Source organism: Ictalurus punctatus, chromosome 25, assembly GCF_001660625.3.
Source record: "Ictalurus punctatus breed USDA103 chromosome 25, Coco_2.0, whole genome shotgun sequence".
In the NCBI taxonomy this organism is placed as follows: Eukaryota; Metazoa; Chordata; class Actinopteri; order Siluriformes; family Ictaluridae; genus Ictalurus; species Ictalurus punctatus.
The window spans coordinates 17,490,789-17,513,680 of NC_030440.2; the positions used below are offsets into that span (position 1 = coordinate 17,490,789).

Genomic DNA, 22,892 nt, shown 5'->3' on the forward strand with positions numbered 1-22,892 from the left:
CACTCACTCATCACTCTCTCATCAATCACTCATCACTCACTCATCACTCTCTCATCACTCACTCATCACTCTCTCATCACTCACTCATCACTCTCTCATCACTCACTCATCACTCACTCATCACTCACTCATCACTCCCATCACTCACTCATCACTCACTCATCACTCACTCATCACTCACTCATCACTCTCTCATCACTCACTCATCACTAACTCATCACTCTCTCATCACTCTCTCATCACTCTATCACTCACATCACTCACTCATCACTCTAAACACTCTCTCATCACTCACTCATCACTCAGCACTTTCATCACTCCCATCACTCACTCGTCACTCACTCATCACTCTCTCATCACTCTCTCATCACTCACTCATCACTCACTCATCACTCTCTCATCACTCACTCATCACTCTCTCATCACTCACTCATCACTCTCTCATCACTCACTCATCACTCACTCATCACTCACTCATCACTCTCTCATCACTCACTCATCACTCACTCATCACTCTCTCATCACTCACTCATCACTCTCTCATCACTCACTCATCACTCTCTCATCACTCACTCATCACTCTCTCATCAATCACTCATCACTCACTCATCACTCACTCATCACTCTCTCATCACTCACTCATCACTCACTCATCACTCTCTCATCACTCACTCATCACTCTCTCATCACTCACTCATCACTCTCTCATCACTCACTCATCACTCTCTCATCACTCACTCATCACTCTCATCACTCACTCATCACTCTCTCATCACTCACTCATCACTCTCTCATCACTCACTCATCACTCTCTCATCACTCTCTCATCACTCACTCATCACTCTCTCATCACTCTCTCATCACTCTCTCATCACTCACTCATCACTCACTCATCACTCACTCATCACTCTCTCATCAATCACTCATCACTCACTCATCACTCTCTCATCACTCCCATCAATCACTCATCACTCACTCATCACTCACTCATCACTCACTCATCACTCTCTCATCACTCACTCATCACTCTCTCATCACTCACTCATCACTCACTCATCACTCACTCATCACTCTCATCACTCACTCATCACTCACTCATCACTCACTCATCACTCACTCATCACTCTCTCATCACTCACTCATCACTCACTCATCACTCACTCATCACTCTCTCATCAATCACTCATCACTCACTCATCACTCTCTCATCACTCCCATCACTCACTCATCACTCACTCATCACTCACTCATCACTCACTCATCACTCTCTCATCACTCACTCATCACTCTCTCATCACTCACTCATCACTCACTCATCACTCTCTCATCACTCTCATCACTCACTCATCACTCACTCATCACTCACTCATCACTCACTCATCACTCTCTCATCACTCACTCATCACTCTCTCATCAATCACTCATCACTCACTCATCACTCACTCATCACTCTCTCATCAATCACTCATCACTCACTCATCACTCTCTCATCACTCACTCATCACTCTCTCATCACTCTCTCATCACTCACTCATCACTCTCTCATCAATCACTCATCACTCACTCATCACTCTCTCATCACTCACTCATCACTCTCTCATCACTCTCTCATCACTCTCTCATCACTCACTCATCACTCACTCATCACTCACTCATCACTCACTCATCACTCACTCATCACTCTCTCATCACTCCCATCACTCACTCATCACTCACTCATCACTCACTCATCACTCACTCATCACTCTCTCATCACTCACTCATCACTCTCTCATCACTCACTCATCACTCACTCATCACTCACTCATCACTCTCATCACTCACTCATCACTCACTCATCACTCACTCATCACTCACTCATCACTCCCATCACTCACTCATCACTCACTCATCACTCACTCATCACTCACTCATCACTCTCTCATCACTCACTCATCACTAACTCATCACTCTCTCATCACTCTCTCATCACTCTATCACTCACATCACTCACTCATCACTCTAAACACTCTCTCATCACTCACTCATCACTCAGCACTTTCATCACTCCCATCACTCACTCGTCACTCACTCATCACTCTCTCATCACTCTCTCATCACTCTCTCATCACTCACTCATCACTCTCTCATCACTCACTCATCACTCTCTCATCACTCTCTCATCACTCTCTCATCACTCTCTCATCACTCTCTCATCACTCTATCACTCACATCACTCACTCATCACTCTAAACACTCTCTCATCACTCACTCATCACTCAGCACTTTCATCACTCCCATCACTCACTCGTCACTCACTCATCACTCTCTCATCACTCTCTCATCACTCACTCATCACTCACTCATCACTCACTCATCTCTCTCTCATCACTCACTCATCACTCTCAACACTCTCTCATCACTCTCTCATCACTCTCTCATCACTCACTCATCACTCTCTCATCACTCACTCATCACTCAGCACTTTCATCACTCTCATCACTCTCATCACTCACTCATCACTCTCCTCACTCTCACTTCAGAAGGAGAACATTTAAATAATTCCTTTAATGTAGTTTTATTTAATATCTGATAACACTACTTAAGTAATGTTCATAGGGCTTAGGGATATAACCAATATTTTTCTTTCTTTCTTTCTACATTTTCCTTCCTTCCATCCTTCCTTCCTTTGTTTACGTTCTCAGTTGTTTTATCTCTTTCCTTTTTCTTTTCCTTTCTTTTTTGTTTTTTTCTCCTTCTCTTTCCTTCCTTCCTGTTTTCTTGCTTTCCTTCCTTTGTTACTTTCCCTTTTTTCCCCCTCTTTTTTATGTTCCTCCCACCCGTCCCTTTTTTTCAATCAGATAACAAATCCAGCTAGCGGCTAGCTTTTTCTGTGTGTGGGCACATGTACATGCAGCTGTGTGTGAGTTACGTGTGTAAAAGGATAGTGAAGTGGGATTTACTCAGGGGTGAAAGTAAGATTCATGCTCTCTCTCTCTCTCTCTCTCTCTCTCTCTCTCTCTCTCTCTCTCTCTCTCTCTCTACTCTTTTATCTTCTCCTGCAGCCATTTATCTGTGTAAGAGGACGATGCAGAACAAAACTCGACTGGAGCTAGCAGACTATGAAGCTGTGAGCGCCACACACACACACACACACACACACACACACACACACTCTCTCTCTCTCTCTCTCTCTCTCTCTCTCTCTCTCTCTCTCTGTCTGCCTGTTTGTCTGTCTCTGTCGCTCACTCTCTCCAGAGAGGAAACACAGAGAGGCGTTACTGCAGCAGAGACAGGACTGAGTGATCGATAGAGTGATGAGGCCTCACGACAGCACAGCTCATCACCGCGAGACTCGCAACTCACGGAACTGCACTAACAACCTAAACACTAATCCCACTGAATACAGCACAAACACATCCAGCTCGACCAATCACATCACTTCCGTCCAGCTCGACCAATCATATCGCCCTATAGATGTAACATCATCACTATATCTTCTATATCACATACTTTTTCTTCCTTTTCTTGATTTCTTTCTTTCTATTTTCTCTCCTTGTTTTCTTCTTTTCTCTTTCTTTTCTTCCATGATGTCTTCCTTCCTTGCTTCTATCCTTAATTAAATTGAATTTCTGTATTCTTTGTTGCTCCTTTCTTTCTTTATTCTTTATTTATTTATTTTCCCTTCCTTCCTTACTTTGTTCCTTCATTTCTTTCTCTTTCTTCATTTTCTTTCCCCATTCTTTACTTATTTTTTTTTTCTTTGCTTCTCTCTTCTTTACTTTTTGTTTTCCTTCCTCTTTGTTTGTTTGTTTGTTTGCTTGCTTTTGTTCCTTATTTATCCTTATTTGTTTGTTCTTCCTTTCTTTCCCTTCTCTTCTTTTTTCCCTGTTTCCTTTCTTACTTTCTTTCTTTATTCCTTCCCTTGTGTTTCTTTACTTCTTTTTTTAAATTAAAAAAAACAAATTTTTGTCTTCCTTCCTTTTCCCTTTATTTGTTTTTCTTTTCTTCCTGTCTGTCTTACTCTGTTGGTTTATTTGTTCATCCTCCTTCCTTCCTTTCTTCATTGATTTCTTTCTCTTTTCTTCTTTTTATTTCCCACTTTCTTACTTTTTGTTGTTTTCCCCTCTATTTCTTTACTTCCTGTTGGTATTTCCTAATGTCCTTTTTTTTCTTTCCTGTCCTTTTCGTTCCCTGTTCCTCAGGAGAACCTGGCGAGGTTGCAGCGAGCGTTCTCCAGGAAGTGGGAGTTCATCTTCATGCAGGCTGAGGCTCAGGTTAAGTAAGTGCAGTCGTCAGGGCAACGGTGTGAACCTTATTAACTCATAGGTGTTGACTTTCCCTTTCAAACCTGAGCTGTCTCTCCGTACACACACACACGCACACGCACACACACACACATATGTAGTGAGTAAACATGCAGGCCTGTTGTGTGCAGTGTGTGTATGAGTGTTATTGTAGTTTGTGGAATTCAGAGAGAGGTGATCGTGCGAGTGTAGAACATCTGATCAACAGTTTCAGTTCCTCTTTCATTTAATACACAGCATCGTTTCTTCAGAAAATAAAAACACGCCTCCTGTACAGCGCAGAGCCGAGTCAGGACAGTGAAACGCCCGCAGCGCAGGACACGGTGTGATTGTGTCTGAAATGTCAGTTACGTAAGAGTGAAGTGTTAGGAATGGAAATGAATTCACTCCACTCTCAGACGAGTGGATGAGGAGGATGATGACGAAGAAGAGGATGAAGATGAGTACGATGATGATGGTGAAGAATATGAGGATGAAGGTGATGATGAGGATGAGGATGAATGTGAGCATGAAGGTGGTGATGATGGATGAGGATGATGATTATGATGAGGATGAAGGGGAGGATGATGAATGTGATGGGCAGGATGAGGAGGTGGAGGATGAATATGAGGATGATTACGATGAGGTAGAGGAGGATGATGGTGATGACGATAATGGTGTGGGTGATGATAATGATGAGGTTGATGATGAGGAGGAGGAGGATTATGATGAGGATGAGGATAATGGTGAGGATGATGATAATGGTGAGGATGATTATGATGATGAGATTGATGAAGAGGGGGATGATGCTGAGGATGATGAGATTGCTGAAGAAGGGGATGATGGTGAAGATTATGAGGATGAGGAGGAGGAGGAGGGTGATTATGATGATAATGAGGAGGAGGATGATTATAAGGAGGAGGATGGTTATGATGATGATGATGAGGAGGAGGATGATTATGATGATGAGGATGATGATAATGAGGTTGATGAGGAGGAGGAGGAGGAGGATGATTATGATGATGAGGATGATGATAATGGTGAGGATGATGATGATGAGGAGGACGATGATGATGATGATGAGGAGGAGGAGGATGTTAATGGTGAGGATGATGATGAGGAGGAGGATGAGGATGATGATGATGAGGAGGAGGAGGAGGAGGAGGATGTTAATGGTGAGGATGATGATAATAATGATGAGGATGAGGAGGATGATGTTAATGGTGAGGATGATGATGATAATGAGGATGATGATGAGGAGGATGATTATGATGAGGAGGATGATGATAATGGTGAGGATGATGAGGATTATGATGATGATGAGGTTGATGAGGAGGAGGAGGAGAAAGATGATTATGATGATGTTAGTGGTGAGGATGATGATGATAATAATGATGAGGATGATGATGATGAGGAGGAGGATGATGATGACGAGGAGGAGGAGGATGTTAATGTGAGGATGATGATAATAATGATGATGAGGAGGAGGATGTTAATGTGAGGATAATGATAATGATGAAGATGATGAGGAGGAAGAGGATGATTATGATGATGAGGATGATGATGATGAGGAGGAGGATGTTAATGCGAGGATGATGATAATAATAATGAGGATGATGAGGAGGATGATGATGATGATGATGATGATGGTGAGGTGGATGAGGATGATGATAATAATAATGAGGAGGATGATGAGGAGGAGGATGATGATGATGATGATGATGATGGTGAGGTGGATGAGGATGATGATAATAATAATGAGGATGATGAGGAGGAGGAGGAGGATGATGATGATGATGAGGTGGATGAGGATGATGATAATAATAATGAGGATGATGATGATGATGATGATGATGGTGAGGTGGATGAGGATGATGATGATGATGATGATGATGATGATGGTGAGGTGGATGAGGATGATGATAATAATGATGAGGATGATGAGGAGGAGGATGATGATGATGATGATGATGATGGTGAGGTGGATGAGGATGATGATAATAATAATGAGGATGATGAGGAGGAGGATGATGATGATGATGGTGAGGTGGATGAGGATGATGATGATAATAATGATGAGGATGATGATAATAATAATGAGGATGATGAGGAGGAGGATGATGATGATGATGGTGAGGTGGATGAGGATGATGATGATGATGATGATGGTGAGGTGGATGAGGATGATGATAATAATAATGAGGATGATGAGGAGGAGGAGGAGGATGATGATGATGATGAGGTGGATGAGGATGATGATAATAATAATGAGGATGATGAGGAGGAGGATGATGATGATGATGGTGAGGTGGATGAGGATGATGATGATAATAATGATGAGGATGATGATAATAATAATGAGGATGATGAGGAGGAGGATGATGATGATGATGGTGAGGTGGATGAGGATGATGATGATGATGATGATGGTGAGGTGGATGAGGATGATGATAATAATGATGAGGATGATGAGGAGGAGGAGGAGGATGATGATGATGATGAGGTGGATGAGGATGATGATAATAATAATGAGGATGATGATGATGATGATGATGATGGTGAGGTGGATGAGGATGATGATGATGATGATGATGATGATGGTGAGGTGGATGAGGATGATGATAATAATGATGAGGTTGATGAGGAGGAGGATGATGATGATGATGATGGTGAGGTGGATGAGGATGATGATAATAATAATGAGGATGATGAGGAGGAGGATGATGATGATGATGATGATGGTGAGGTGGATGAGGATGATGATAATAATAATGAGGATGATGAGGAGGAGGATGATGATGATGATGATGATGGTGAGGTGGATGAGGATGATGATAATAATAATGAGGATGATGATGATCATGATGATGATGGTGAGGTGGATGAGGATGATGATGATAATAATGAGGATGATGAGGAGGAGGATGATGATGATGATGATGGTGAGGTGGATGAGGATGATGATAATAATAATGAGGATGATGAGGAGGATGATGATGATGATGATGATGATGGTGAGGTGGATGAGGATGATGATAATAATAATGAGGAGGATGATGAGGAGGAGGATGATGATGATGATGATGATGGTGAGGTGGATGAGGATGATGATAATAATGATGAGGAGGATGAGGAGGAGGATGATGATGATGATGGTGAGGTGGATGAGGATGATGATGATGATGATGATGATGATGATGGTGAGGTGGATGAGGATGATGATAATAATAATGAGGATGATGAGGAGGATGATGATGATGATGATGATGATGGTGAGGTGGATGAGGATGATGATAATAATAATGAGGAGGATGATGAGGAGGAGGATGATGATGATGATGATGATGGTGAGGTGGATGAGGATGATGATAATAATGATGAGGAGGATGAGGAGGAGGAGGAGGAGGATGATGATGATGGTGAGGTGGATGAGGATGATGATAATAATAATGAGGATGATGAGGATGATGATGATGATGATGATGATGGTGAGGTGGATGAGGATGATGATAATAATGATGAGGTCGATGAGGATGATGATGATGATGATGAAGTCGTGCATTGACAGGCTTTCTCATGCAGGGATTTTCCTCAGCGCTTCATTCCCAGCTTATTGTTCCAGCTGTGCTCCTCTTCCCCGTGCTCAAACTGAAAAAATAAATGAATAAACGTTGCGGCTGAGGGGTTTAAGCACCATGCGGTGTTACCATGGGGAGGAGGTGAAGTGTTAATGATTAACCACGTCACTGTTAGCAGGCGTGAGATCCCGTGTTTAAGCCGTGTATCATCTGTTCAGTCCGTATCCGACTTTTCCCTCCATGGCATTTCTTTCTATTTTAGTGGAGCATCTCTACACTCTGAGTATGCTGTTTTAGAATATTGGCTGACGGACTGAATTTGAGGTCTACACCTGTCTGTTTTGTTCTGGGAAAACAAGTACGAGTAGATGACAACCTTCTGTAAACAGCAGTGTCTAGGTCAATGACATGAGCTCACATGACAACATATTTACATGATTGATCATCCTCACTCTGCTGTTTCTCTCAGATCACCCACTCGCACTGTCCTGCTCAGGTGGTGCTCTTGGTAGACGCGTTTCTCTACACGCCTCCTCACTGTAACTGTGAGTGTGTGGCGTTTTCACATGTCTTCCTCTCTGGTGTTTTAGGATTGACCGGAAGAAGGATAAGACGGAGAGGAAGATCCTGGACAGTCAGGAGCGAGCGTTCTGGGACGTACACAGGCCAGTGGTGTGTGTAGATTATGGATTTCCCGATCGATAGCGACAGTAGGAGTGATTAACACAAGTCCTTCAGTTCAGCTCACACAGATCCTGGTACATGTGTTATTGTCATGTGGGAACAAGGGGAACACAAAGAACACAGAGAGTACGGGGAACACAGAGAACGCTGGGAACACAGGGAACGTGAAGAACATGGGGAACATAGAGAACAAGGGCAACAAGGAAAGTATGGGGACTACAGAACACTGGGAACACAAAACTTGGGGAAGACGGGGAACACAGAGAACATGGGGAACATAGAGAACATGGGGAACAAGGAGAGTATGGGGAACACAGAGAACATGGGGAACATAGAGAACATGGGGAACATAGAGAACATGGGGAACACAGAGAACATGGGGAACACAGAGATCATGGGGAACACAGAGAACATGGGGAACATAGAGAACATGGGGAACATAGAGAACATAGGGAACACAGAGATCATGGGGAACACAGAGAACATGGGGAACATAGAGAACATGGGGAACAAGGAGAGTATGGGGAACACAGAGATCATGGGGAACACAGAGAACATGGGGAACACAGAGAACATAGGGAACATAGAGAACATGGGGAACATAGAGAACATGGGGAACATAGAGAACATAGGGAACACAGAGATCATGGGGAACACAGAGAACATAGGGAACATAGAGAACATGGGGAACATAGAGAACATGGGGAACACAGAGAACATGGGGAACACAGAGAACATGGGGAACACAGAGAACATGGGGAACATAGAGAACATGGGGAACACAGAGAACATGGGGAACAAGGAGAGTATGGGGAACACAGAGATCATGGGGAACACAGAGAACATGGGGAACACAGAGAACATGGGGAACACAGAGATCATGGGGAACACAGAGAACATGGGGAACACAGAGAACATGGGGAACACAGAGAACATGGGGAACAAGGAGAGTATGGGGAACACAGAGAACATGGGGAACATAGAGAACATAGGGAACATAGAGAACATGGGGAACAAGGAGAGTATGGGGAACACAGAGAACATGGGGAACACAGAGAACATGGGGAACATAGAGAACATAGGGAACATAGAGAACATGGGGAACAAGGAGAGTATGGGGAACAAGGAGAGTATGGGGAACAAGGAGAGTATGGGGATCACAGAGAATACGGGGAACATGGGGAACACAGAGAACATAGGGAACATAGAGAACATGGGGAACACAGAGAACACAGAGAACATGGGGAACACAGAGAACATGGGGAACACAGAGAACATGGGGAACAAGGAGAGTATGGGGATCACAGAGAATACGGGGAACATGGGGAACACAGAGAACATAGGGAACATAGAGAACATGGGGAACACAGAGAACACAGAGAACATGGGGAACACAGAGAACATGGGGAACACAGAGAACATGGGGAACAAGGAGAGTATGGGGATCACAGAGAATACGGGGAACATGGGGAACACAGAGAACATGGGGAACACATAGAACACAGAGAACATGGGGAACACATAGAACACAGAGAACATGGGGAACACATAGAACACAGAGAACATGGGGAACACAGGCAGCATAGAGAAAATGGGGAACGAGCAGATTATGGGGAACACAGAGAACACAGGGAACATAGAGAACATGGAGAGCATGGGGAACATGAAGAACATGGGGAACACTGAGAGTATGGGGAACACAGAGAACACTGAGAGTATGGGGAACACAGAGAACACAGGGAACACGGAGAACACAGGGAACAAGTAGAACACGGGAACACTGAGAACATGGGGAACACTGAGAACATGGGGAACACAGAGAACACAGGGAACATAGAGAACATGGAGAGCATGGGGAACACTGAGAGCATGGGGAACATGAAGAACATGGGGAACACTGAGAGTATGGGGAACACAGAGAACACTGAGAGTATGGGGAACACAGAGAACACAGGGAACACGGAGAACACAGGGAACAAGTAGAACACGGGAACACTGAGAACATGGGGAACACTGAGAACATGGGGAACACAGAGAACACAGGGAACATAGAGAACATGGAGAGCATGGGGAACACTGAGAGTATGGGGAACATAGAGAACACAGGGAACACGGGGAACACAGAGAATAAGTAGAACACGGGAACACTGAGAACACGGGAACACTGAGAACATGGGGAACACTGAGAACATGGGGAACATGGGGAACACGGGGAACACTGAGAACATGGGGAACACTGAGAACATGGGGAACACTGAGAACATGGGGAACATGGGGAACATGGGGAGTTCGAGTCTGAAAAAAGTGAGAAATGAAATATTGATCATGTGACCCTCAGCCAGGCTGTGTCAATACCACGGAAATGGACATCAGGAAGTGTCGCCGCATGAAAAACCCACAACGAGTCAAGAAGGTAAAGTGTGTGTGTGTGTGTGTGTGTGTGTGTGTGTGTGAGAGAGCTTTTGTGAGAGAGTGCTTGGTGCATAAAAATAACAAAAAATTCTCATTAATAAATCTGCTTTAATTGAGTTGCAGTGGAGTGAAACTGCCGTCATATCTGTGTGTGTGTGTGTGTGTGTGTGTGTGTGTGTGTAGTCAGTGTATGGTGTGGCAGAAGACACACAGACACAGAGTCCTGTACACACACATTTGCAGCAAAGCAGGAAGGACACTAAGGAGGACGTCGAGAAGGAGGTGTGTGTGTGCGAGTGTGTGTGTGTGTGCGTGTGTGTGTGTGTGTGCGCGAGAGAGAGAGATACTTCATGTATTAAAATGAAAACACAGTAATGATGAAAGTGTAACATCTTCCCACTTCCTGCAGATTTTATTCCTGAACACTCAGCTGGACAGACACTGTATGAAAATGTCCAAAGTGGCAGAAACGTGAGTGAAAAACATATCAAAACACGTCTTTCTTTCTAAGGAGCGAACCGTCGCTACGTCACGGCCCTCACACGCGCCGGGGAGACACGTCAGAGCCCGTCGTGCTTCTGTCCGTTAATCAGTACATTTCCTCGTTAAAGTCTGCCGCGCTTTTTCATGATCCGCATTTCCCACAGCGCTCGTCTTCTGTACCTCCCCGTTCTCCATCCCTCCACCACGTCCGTCTGTCCTTCAGAAATCAGGCTCACTTATCCCTCAGTGATGTCACACGGTCACACGCACTCCTCGCTTCGTTTTCATTCCTCCTCCTTCTGTATTGTCTTTCCATCATTTCTGTCTTTTTTCCCCGATTAATATCGATCCGTTTTTAATATTTGTTCTGCGATATCCTCGTCATTTTCATGTAAGATTTAGACACTGACGCTGTAAACTGTACACTCACTGGCCAGACAGACAGACAGACAGACAGACAGACAGACAGACAGACAGACAGATTCATCTAATGGAGTCATGAACAGTGACCTTTATTGATGCGAGAGAGTCCTGTAGTTCTTCAGATGTTGTCGTTGGCTCCTTTGTGACGTCCTGGATGATTCGGAGGAATTGTGGGAGGTCGGTCACTTCTGGGAAGGTTCGCCACTGTGCCGAGTTTCTCCATTTGGAGATGATGGCTCTCGCTGTGGTTCTTTGGAGTCCGAGAGCCTCTGAAATATCTTCGTAACCCTTCCCAGACTGACGTACTTCAATCACCTTCTTCCTCATCATTTCTGGAATTTCTTTCAACTTTGGCGTAGTGTGTTACTCCGTAAGACCCTTTAACCGACTTCACGCTGCTGGAAAAGTTCTCCTTAAGTGCTGATGCGATTGAACAGGGTTCGCGGTAATCGGACCTGGGTGCGTCTAGTCCGGCGGAACCCCGTTATCAAAGCAGTTTCGTAGATTTGGCGAATTTGCAACTACGGGGAGCAAATACATTTTCACACAGGCCCGGTCGGTATTGGAGAACTTCTTTCCGCTTCGATCAATAACGTTATCGTTTAAAAACCGCATTCCGTGTTTACTCGGGCCGCCTTAGTTTTATCTTTAGAGCTCGTTTTAATTTCTGAAACAATTTAGCGTGAGGTCTACCCAAAAACAGAAGAAATCAGGGCGGGGGCGAATACTTTTTCACAGCAGGTAGTATTCGCTCGATATTTGCGTGAAGTCAGCTGTAGATGGTTCTAATCCATAAGAAATGGGACGCTTCGGCCTGGTCGATGTCCGTATCGGCGTCGGTTCCAGTGCCGGTGCTGTCATGTGAAAGCCGGTGCGAGAGGGAAGAGAACCACGTGACCAATACGCCGGTATTATTACTGCGCCTGCACACGCTCGAACTTTTAATTGCCCCGCGCGTTGACATCTTTTCTATCCTATCAAAGAGGAATTCTCAGCACGCAGAGTGAATCCGGCGTTAGATCCTGAGCACGTCGTTCTGATATGAAGCTTTCCTCCGGCAGGCTGATGAGCTACACCGAGCAGTACCTGGAGTACGACCCGTTCGTGTCTCCCCTGGAGCCCTCCAACCCCTGGATCGGCGATGACACCACTTTCTGGGACATGGAGGCCAGGTTTGATTCTTTCACCCCCACAACACTTTATAAGGCTTCAGGATCGGGTCAGTTTCGATAAGGTAGACTACGAGATGATGGGAGAGTTGGAGTTGAAATGAATAGCATGTCTCCACAGATAGTCTGGGTGTTAATCCTAATATCCTTTAAATATTGCTCCGATTGGTCATCTGTGACACGCTCCTGGTAAATTATGTAGAAATTCATTTTCCCCCCGAAGCGTATAATCGCTGCTGCGATGATTTATTCAGAGCGATTAATTACAGGTTAAAATTAGGCTCGGTGACGGGCGTTTATGAGAAGTAGAGATACGTTCTTCCTCTCTCTTACTTTTTATTCTGTTCATCCGTCTCTCAGCAAAGAACCAGGCCAGCAGCGGGTTCGGAAATGGGGCTTTTCTTTGGATGAGGCTCTGAAGGATCCGGTCGGCCGTGACCAGTTCCTCAAGTTCCTGGAGTCCGAGTTCAGTTCAGAGAACCTGAGGTGAGATTACCTTTTTATCGTTTCTTCTTTCTTTCCTCCTTCCGTCCCACCGATGAACTGAACCGTACATTAAATGAAAGGATTTTTCCCGCCGTGGCGTGTTTGAATATCGTTCGGCTTTAAAAGCGTACCGTTCAAAAACGATGGGTTCCAGTTCTGAGAAAAATCAGAACCCTAAAAAATAAATAAATAAATACATAAATAAATTTTTTTTAAAAATCGATGGATTGTAAATTTTGGTAAATGTATGTCAATTAGGCCACATACGCATCGAGCATCTCAAATATTCCCACGGGGGAAAGTACAGTGCAGGTACAAAGCACATTTCTGCATAAATGTGACCTAAAATGTCCAGATTTTCACACGAGTCCTAAAAGTAGATAAAGAGAAACCAATTAAACAAATGAGACAAAAATATTATACTCGGTCGTTTATTTATTGAGGGACATGATCCAGTATTACATATCTGTGAGGGGTAAAAGTATGTGCACCTTTGCTGTCGGTCTCTGGTGTGAGCTCCTTGTGCAGTAATCACTGCAGATAAGCGTTCGGGGTAAGTGTCGATCATCTGCACGTCGGCTCGGAGGAGTTTTATCCCGTTCCTCAGTACAGAACAGCTTCGGCTCTGGGATGTTGGTGTGTTTCCTCACATGAACTGCCCGCTTCAGGTTCTTCCACAACATCTCTACTGGATTGAGGTCGGGACTTTGACTCGGCCGTTCCAAAACATTCACTTTATTCTTCTTTAAGCGTTCTTTAGTAGAACGACTCGTGTGTGTTTAGGGTCGTTGTCTTGCTGCATGACCCACTTTCTCTTCAGATTCAGATCATGAACAGATGTCCTGACGTTTTCCTTCAGAGTTCGCTGGAATAATTCAGAACTCATCGTTCCAGCAGCGACGGCGAGTCGTCCTGGAACAGATGCAGCAAAACAGTCCACAACCCTGACACTACCACCACCATGTTTCACAGATGGGAGAAGGGTCTTCTGCTGGAATGCAGTGTTTTCCTTTCTCCAAACATCACGCTTCTCATTTAAACCCAAAGTTCTATTTTGGTCTCCTCTATCTACAAAACATTTTTCCATTAGACTTCTGACTCGTCCACGTGATCTTTAACAAACTGCAGACGCGCAGCAGTGTTCTTTTTGGAGAGCAGTGACTTTCTCCTTGCAGCCCTGCCATGCACACCATCGTTGTTCAGTGTTCTCCTGATGGTGGACTCATGAACATTAACATCAGCCAATGTGAGAGAGTTCCCCTGGGCTCCTCTGTGACCTCGTGGACTATTACACGTCTCGCTCTTGGAGTGATCCTTGTTGGTCTCCGCTCCTGGGGAGGGTCTTGAATTTCTTGAGTCTCTTGGTCTCGAATTTCCCCCATTTGTGTATCTTCCACTTGTGAAGATCAGACTTCAGCAGATCCCTGTTCTTTAAATAAAACATGGCGCTCACTCACACCTGATCATCCTCATCCCACTGATCGAAAACACCAGACTCTAATTTAACCTTCAAATGAACTGCTAATCCTAGAGGTTCACATACTTTTTGCCGCTCACAGCTATGTAACACTGGATCATTTTCCTTAATCAATAAATGACCAGGTATAACATTTTTGTCTCGTTTGTTTAATTTGGTCGTCTTCATCTGCTTTTAGGACTTGTATGAAAACCTCTCGATGTTTTCGATCATATTTCTGCAGATACACAGAATATTCGAAAGGGTTCACAAACTTTCCAGCACCACTGTAGTCGCCTCCAGAGCAGTCAGAGTGAAGTGAAGAGTCGTTACGGTTCATGTCTACCATTTTCACTCCACTTTTCTCTGACATGTAACATACTGTACCCTTCACGTTGTAACTGTAATGAGGTAAGAGCATCGAAAGTTGTTTTTTTTCCCATCTTTTATTGAAATAGCTGCATTCCTATTACGCAGCTTCCTTTGGTTGTTAGCTGTTAACGATTGCTAGCAAGCTAACGTTAGCTCGAATGTTACCTAAATAGTGAGCGTAACATCGCTGTAGAAAACGTGCTACTGGAGTAGAACGTAAAAACCTTATTTATCTGACCTATCTGAAAGCGCCCGCTTTTCCGCACGGATCCCAAAGTATCGAAGTTCTCAGACTCTCAAAATGGCAAGCCCTAATTGTTAGATGAAATGTTTTTTTGTTTAAAGGTAAATCTTTCCCTTAGCGAGTTCAAAACATGGGCGGAAATGTGCATTTCAAATATCCATGTCCAAAATTCAAGCCGCCGGTGATGGAGGATCGTTAATGAGTCAGAGAGGACCAGTGGGTGTCTCTGTGTGAGGTCAGTCTGGGACAGGAAGCCCCTGAAGTGCGCTCTCCAGATAACGTGGAGGTCAGCGGAACCTCGAGGCGACTGCGAAAGAGATAAAAGTGTTCCTGGGTCTATTCACGCTTCCCTCCTATCTGGCGCTATCTCCTCGTCTGAATCGAATCGCTCCGGGGGGCGCTGTCTCACACAGGCCTCGGCCACTTATGAAACCGTGAGCGGAGTGGATGTGATATGGACTCTCGACTCTCTGGCTCTACCTGGGGCTCCTTAATAGCCTAAAATGCTTCGATATTGCAAGCTGGGTGAGATCGATAGAGATACGGCCGAGTGTTATGTGGGGACAGAGGGAGGAAAGCGAACATTTTGCCTCTCCCATATCCCCCCCCACACACACACACACACACACACCTCTCTGTCTTCCTCTGTTAGTCCTGAGTACCGAATGTTCTCCCTGCAACTTGTGGTTTATGAGTGCTCTAATGGAAAAAAGTACCACTCAGGCAGTGTCACATAATGTTCCAGCCCTCTGTTTCATCACACAGCTCTCTAATACATTACGGTCATGTTTAATGATTTATTTGTGCACCTCTTTGAAATTATTTATTTATTTATTTATTACATGTAAACTGATTGGCATAGAAATATATATATATATATTTTTTTTTTTTCTTCAAATTTCATCTCATTGTATTGCATTCTATTTCATTATATGCAATTCGTCATGGTTTCCTTTTCTGTTTCTGTCCGTTTATTGGTGCCTCTAATGTCCGCCCCCTTTCGTTTTTTATTGTAACATCGGGACACCGAAGTGTTCTGAAGAATTCTGGATTCTGATTGGTCAAAAGGTGTCGATTCGTTTTCTGTAACGGCAGCTCTTACGGTAGTGCGTAGCTAACACGTTATCGTTTCTATAGCGACAGCTCCTTCACGGTGGACGTGCCGCGTAAGCAGGTTTTTAAAAACACACGTAATTGTCGATATTGTCGTGAATTTTTCTGTGAGCAGCGCGTTTATTTAACACTTATGAAAGGAGTCTCCGGCGTCGGCACTTTGGAGGTAAAGCTGTAACTTTTCTGAAATCTTCAGAACGACGTTTACGCGTTCTCCCTGACAAGAAACGTTTGCGCTATACTATGAAGGACCGCCCTTTTAGACATCGACGCGGCCAAAGCAGTTACGCTACCGGTTACAGGTGCAAATTCCAGTGTTCTAGTTTAACAGTAGATGGAAGTCGTGATAAATCTACAAATTTGATCAGTCACGTCACTTAGTCCAAGTGAAATTCTTTTCCGTGGAGCATGAAACAATAATAGGGTAATGATGTGAGTCGAGACTTTGGCGATCTGCTCTAACCTGAGTGTTTCTGGCTGCGTTTCCTCAGATTCTGGTTGGCGGTGCAGGATTTGAAGCGGCACCCCCTGCAGGATGTTCCCGCTCGGGCTCAGGAGATCTGGCAGGAGTTTCTGGCTGAAGGAGCCCCGAGCTCCATAAACCTGGACTCGCACAGTTATGAGAGAACCAGCCAGAATCTCAAAGACCCCGGACGCTACAGCTTCGAGGACGCACAGGCAAGAGAACACGTTTCGCGCGACTTCCTGTTTTACGCAGGAATCGGTCTATTTTTGTTCATTCGTTCATTTTTAGTAATCTACCCTGCTATCCTGATCAGATTAATGTACTGGCACCCATTCTCGCTATTTCCCCATTGTGAATTTGTTACGAGGGAGCCCTTGTAGTCTGGTTAATCTGCAATCTATAGCAGGGCACTGAGTCCATATATGGAAATATAGGCGTGTCTTTGAGAACCAAACTCGCTAAGCACACCCCTTTAGAGTTCAACCCAGGCAAAATAGTTATGTTAAGCCCATATGGGTAAATGAGACTCTGAGTGGGTTTGTCTTTGGAACCGTAGATAGGGATGCGGGCGTGTCTTCGAGTCCTTATAGGTAAAAGAGAACAACTCTGTGTGGGTGTGTCTTTAAGACCATAGACGATATGGGGGTGCCTTTGAGTTTACATATGGAAATGAAATCAACTCTATATGGGTGTGTCTTTAAGAGCATACATCGGGATGCTGGTGTGTCTGAATCCATACATGGAAATGATACCAACTCGAGTGGGCGTGTCTTTAAGACCGTAGATGTGTATGTGGGTGTGTCTTTGAATCCATACATGGAAATGATACCAACTCGAGTGGGCGTGTCTTTAAGACCGTAGATGTGGATGTGGGTGTGTCTTTGAATCCATACATGGAAATGATACCAACTCGAGTGGGCGTGTCTTTAAGACCGTAGATGTGGATGTGGGTGTGTCTTTGAATCCATACATGGAAATAATACCAACTCGAGTGGGCGTGTCTTTAAGACCGTAGATGTGGATGTGGGTGTGTCTTTGAGTCCATATATGGAAATGATACCAACTCGAGTGGGCGTGTCTTTAAGACCGTAGATGTGGATGTGGGTGTGTCTTTGAATCCATACATGGAAATGATACCAACTCGAGTGGGCGTGTCTTTAAGACCGTAGATGTGGATGTGGGTGTGTCTTTGAATCCATACATGGAAATGATACCAACTCGAGTGGGCGTGTCTTTAAGACCGTGGATGTGGGTGTGTCTTTGAGTCCATACATGGAAATGAGATCAGAAAACATGTTTTACCATCAACGTTGAACACATCGTAACTCTTCCTGCAATCCCTCATCTTTCTCTTTCTCAGGATCACATCTACAAGCTGATGAAGAGCGACAGCTACACCCGGTTCTTACGATCCAGCGCTTACCAGGACCTCCTGCTCGCCAGAAAGAAGGTGTGTAAGAAATCTGAACCCGAAACGTGTCACGGCAAAACATTCACTGAATTCTGATGCAGAATTCTTGACTAGAATTTTTGTCTGGTCTCCGGTTTGGCTTCTGACACTTCCTCTGAGGGTGTGTGTGTGTGTGTGTGTGTGTGTGTGTGTGTGTGTGTATCTTTTAAACAGCCTGAAAGTGAGCAGGGCCGGCGCACGTCTCTGGAGAAATTCACCCGCAGCGTGGTGAGTGAGCCCGAGCGCTGATGATTCAAGCTGCAGTCTGTAAAACTCCACACACATATGAACGCATAAAGAGACTCTTCCGCACGGCGACAGTAAACAAGAGGATCCTTTCCACGATCCTTTCCACGATCCTTTCCACGATCCTTTCCCAGCAACACTTCGGAAACGATCTCGAAAACGTACTCGCTAAGTGATTTATCAGTTTACGTCCGTAATGTCGTCACTGCGAGCGCAATCGAAGAACGTTAACCGAGCTCCTCACTTTACGTTCGCTTATACAGCAGAGCTGCTAAGATCTCGAATCTGATTGGTTAAAAAAGTGTTGATTAAATAATTTTTTTTTTTTAAATTAAATAAAGCGTTAAGGGAATTAGATAACAGTGACTCCACTTCATCACACCCCGTCATTGTTGATTATTTTCCTGTGACAGCAACACGGACGGTTTTAATCCTCACCTACGCAGCCGTTTCCATCATCTCAGCTCACGTGTGAGCTTCTCGTTTAATTTAATAAAACATCGTAAAATCATGGAAATGATATTTAACAGTCATGGAATGTCCACGAGCTTTTTGGGCTCGTTGATGGCCAGGCAGATGTTTTTTTATTTTTTCCCTTTTGTTTATTTGTTGTAGAGACAGGACTTTAGATGATTGCGTGGATGCACGTTCTCATCCGCCTGACTGTATGTGCATGGATTTGTGTGTGTCGCAGGGTAAGTCTCTGACGGGGAAGCGTCTGACGGGCCTCATGCAGTCGTCCTGACGAGCCCCGGGCCCTGATTAACCTCGTTAAACGCAGAGGAGGAAGCAGAGGAAGCGGCCTGATGGTGTACGTCGATACAGCCGACACACGGACCATCTGCTTCACCTCGGCGGCGTAGCCACAGACTCTACGGCATGCAATAAGTCAACGAAAACCTTACAAACGCGGACCGTCTGTATTTAACCCGATTCTATCCGAACCTCCGATACGAGACAACCACAATAGACCGCACATACGAATGTCAGGTTTTGATTCCTCTGTACTTTTTTTTTTCTTACCGGCAGTGACGGGCCGAACAAAACCCTCACTGCTTCCGTTGGCATTTAAACGGTCTGTCGTCCAGTTCGTCCACTTTTCACGGCTTGGGGTAATCGTGAGCGTGTAGGAAGCAGAGCTTTTCGGTCCCAAACATTCCACGGGAGGGAAAAGACGCGAGGGCTTCTGATGAGTCGATACGCACGGCACAACTCGGCTTCGTTTTCGTACGTTCCAGATAATCTCACTCGGAGCCCCTTGTACGTTACTGCGGATCGTTTGGATAAGCGTTTGTGTGTACACGACGTAAAATAGTTAAAGCTGCACTCCAGTGTTTTACTGATTGATTGATTGATTGATTGATTTCGAAAAATAATATCTGTCTAGAACATCTGTAGGGTATGTGTGATTAACGTGGGGAAGTATTGTGGCACATTTCCCTGCATTGATAGATAGATAGATAGATAGATAGATAGATAGATTGATAGATAGATAGATACAAACAAACAAACAAACAGTACAAGGTGTGCTTTTATAGGAAAATAATCAACAAGGTGGAGTGATGAAGCGGAGTTATTGTGACTACGCCAGAGCTGATTATTTTCCTAAAACAGCATGAAAGGTTTTATTCCTCTTATACCACACATGATCAGTAGTGCATGCTGGGAAGCCCCATGTTCCCATGGGAACTGAAATGAGATGTTTCGGAGTCGGTTCGTCTACAACGTAAAACGTATCCGTTTTAAAATAATCGCACGTTCACGTTCTGTGAATTATGTGGGAAAACTACAGACCTGGCAACACTGCCACCTCTACAGTACACCGAGCCTTAGACTTTGGAGTACACTGGTTTTTCATCGGGTTTTTTGTTTCACTACAGGAAATTCTCAGTTCTTACAAGTGGTAATCACACACACGGTACAGATACGGAGGACAGAAGGAAATAAGTTGAGAAACACTGGAGTTGTACGTTCAGGTGCTTTCACATTTGGTGTTTCAACTTTTCGAATTTTTTTTGTGTGAAAAAAGCACAGTGACGTCAAGCACTTTTTTTTTTTTTTTTTTTTTTTAAACCTCCTGACCAATCAGATCGCACGTTAGCGGAGAGAGAAAAACAAACATGGAGGATGTATCTAAAAAGAACAGCGTGGGTAATATCGAGGCGTTCACTGGTACGGACGACGGCACGCCGATTCGACGTCAGATCGACCGTACAAGATTTCCAGAATTGGGTCGTAATAGTTCAGCAAAAACAAATTGTAGCATTATAGCAAAAATTCTCGAAATATTGCGACGATTTTCTGTAAATATCATGACTTTATTCTCAGCATACCGCAGCTTTAAAGTAATATTTGGAGAAAAAAGTTGCGATACTTCGGCAATAAAATTCAAGAATATTGCGACTTTTTTGCAATTTGTTTTTGTTGCAATTTTTGGAATCGCAATTTTAAAGTAGTAATATTTTGAGACGAAAAAAAAAAGTTGCGATATTTCGACAGCAAGATCCGAGAATATTGCAGCTTTTTTTTTCCTCTCGAAATATTCCTGACTTTATTCTCGACATATTCCAGTTTTAAAAGTAGTCATATTTTGACTAGCGACGAAAAAAAGTCATCATAAATTGAGAAAAAAGCCGCAATATTTTTGAGGAAAAAAAGTCCCAATATTGCGAGAATACAACTGTGACAGGTTGAGAATGAACTTGCGATATTACCAGAAAAAAAAGCCGTAATATTTTGAGAATAAAGTGGTAATATTTAAAAAAAAAATAAATGAATAAAAAATCGCAGTATTTCTAGAATAAATAAAGTGATAACACTTTGGCAAAATGGTCCCTATAACTCATGTGCTGATGCGACTTTATTACGACTTCATCCTTAAAATATTGAAGCTTTATTCTTAAAATCAGTTGTTTTTATTTTTTTAATAAAAAGGGCCCTGAAACACGCTCGTAGGTGCGTGAGAACAGCTAAAGACAGACAGACAGACAGACAGACAGACAGACAGACAGACAGACACCCTCGTCCTCACCCTCAGACGCCAGTCTTTATTTCACCTGCATTACGGGGAATCCCCAGCACAGGCCCCGGGCAGTGAGTTAGCCGGACGGCGTTATAGCTGGGATCGCTACGCGTGCCGTTTGATGTTGAGGCAGTATTTCCTTTTCCACATCAGCACAAACAGCACTTATTGTTTTTTGTTTAAAAAGTCTGAAAGCGGTGTTTAAGAGACGCTTTGAGACATGAACCTAGTCTGATAGCACAATGACCACGACTTCTACAAAATATTCATTCGACCTATATATCAACGAATAACACGAATCTACCGCAACCTCGCTAAATGTTAAACGTCTTTATCTAGCCTGCCTGCCACACTGTAAATATACTCTGAATGTAAAAGATAATCACACACACGCACACACACTTCCCTTCCTACGAGTCTCTGCCAACACGAGAGGACCTCATGGCAAGGTTTCCAGTCCAGCGCTGCCTCTTTTACAAATCAAACCAACAAACGCTGCCATTTCAGGAAGCCGTGTATGTTAAAGTGGTTCATGAAGCACCATCACTGCCAGAGATGACCTGCATGGAGAAGAGAAAAAAAAACACCCCAAAAAAACACTCTGAGGGTCTCATCGGTCCATAATCGGCTCATCGTCAGTGCGAGTGGAGGAGACGCACCTGCGCGGGACTCTTCTTCTGTCGTCCTGTCTCGGTGTAGAGCTGCGTTCTCGACGTGAAGCAGCGCTACGGCGGAAAGTGTGTAATCTAGTACATGTATTTATACTCACCGCAGCCAGTGTGCACATAGAGAATGCTGTGTAGAATATCCCGAGCGAGTATTACTATTAGAGGCACAATGAGCACAAATCTATGCATGGGACGTTTCTAACAGGATTTTACAGCTTTTAGGGTTTTTTTTTTGTTGTTTTTTTTTTTTCCAGAGATAAAAAATATTAGTAAATGATGATGATGATGATGATGATGATGAATAGAAGGATGTCATGTCCTGAGTCAACCAATAAACAACTCGGCATCAAAAGTA

The 22,892-nt window shown here is 44.0% G+C and overlaps 1 protein-coding gene across 1 annotated transcript in view; it reads left to right on the forward strand.

The window, feature by feature from the left end:
• Nucleotides 1-22,889, forward strand: part of rgs6 (regulator of G protein signaling 6) — a 123,715-nt gene extending 100,826 nt beyond the window's left edge. The window contains exons 7-18 of the mRNA XM_053675659.1: nucleotides 3,045-3,109; nucleotides 4,185-4,261; nucleotides 8,434-8,515; nucleotides 10,866-10,940; nucleotides 11,123-11,221; nucleotides 11,349-11,410; nucleotides 12,907-13,017; nucleotides 13,375-13,500; nucleotides 17,177-17,363; nucleotides 18,512-18,601; nucleotides 18,776-18,829; nucleotides 19,542-22,889. Of these exons, the coding sequence (XP_053531634.1) occupies nucleotides 3,045-3,109; nucleotides 4,185-4,261; nucleotides 8,434-8,515; nucleotides 10,866-10,940; nucleotides 11,123-11,221; nucleotides 11,349-11,410; nucleotides 12,907-13,017; nucleotides 13,375-13,500; nucleotides 17,177-17,363; nucleotides 18,512-18,601; nucleotides 18,776-18,829; nucleotides 19,542-19,592 (1,079 nt within the window). The 3' untranslated portion in view covers nucleotides 19,593-22,889. The remainder of the gene's footprint in view (nucleotides 1-3,044; nucleotides 3,110-4,184; nucleotides 4,262-8,433; nucleotides 8,516-10,865; nucleotides 10,941-11,122; nucleotides 11,222-11,348; nucleotides 11,411-12,906; nucleotides 13,018-13,374; nucleotides 13,501-17,176; nucleotides 17,364-18,511; nucleotides 18,602-18,775; nucleotides 18,830-19,541) is intronic.
• The last annotated feature ends 3 nt before the right edge of the window (nucleotides 22,890-22,892 follow it).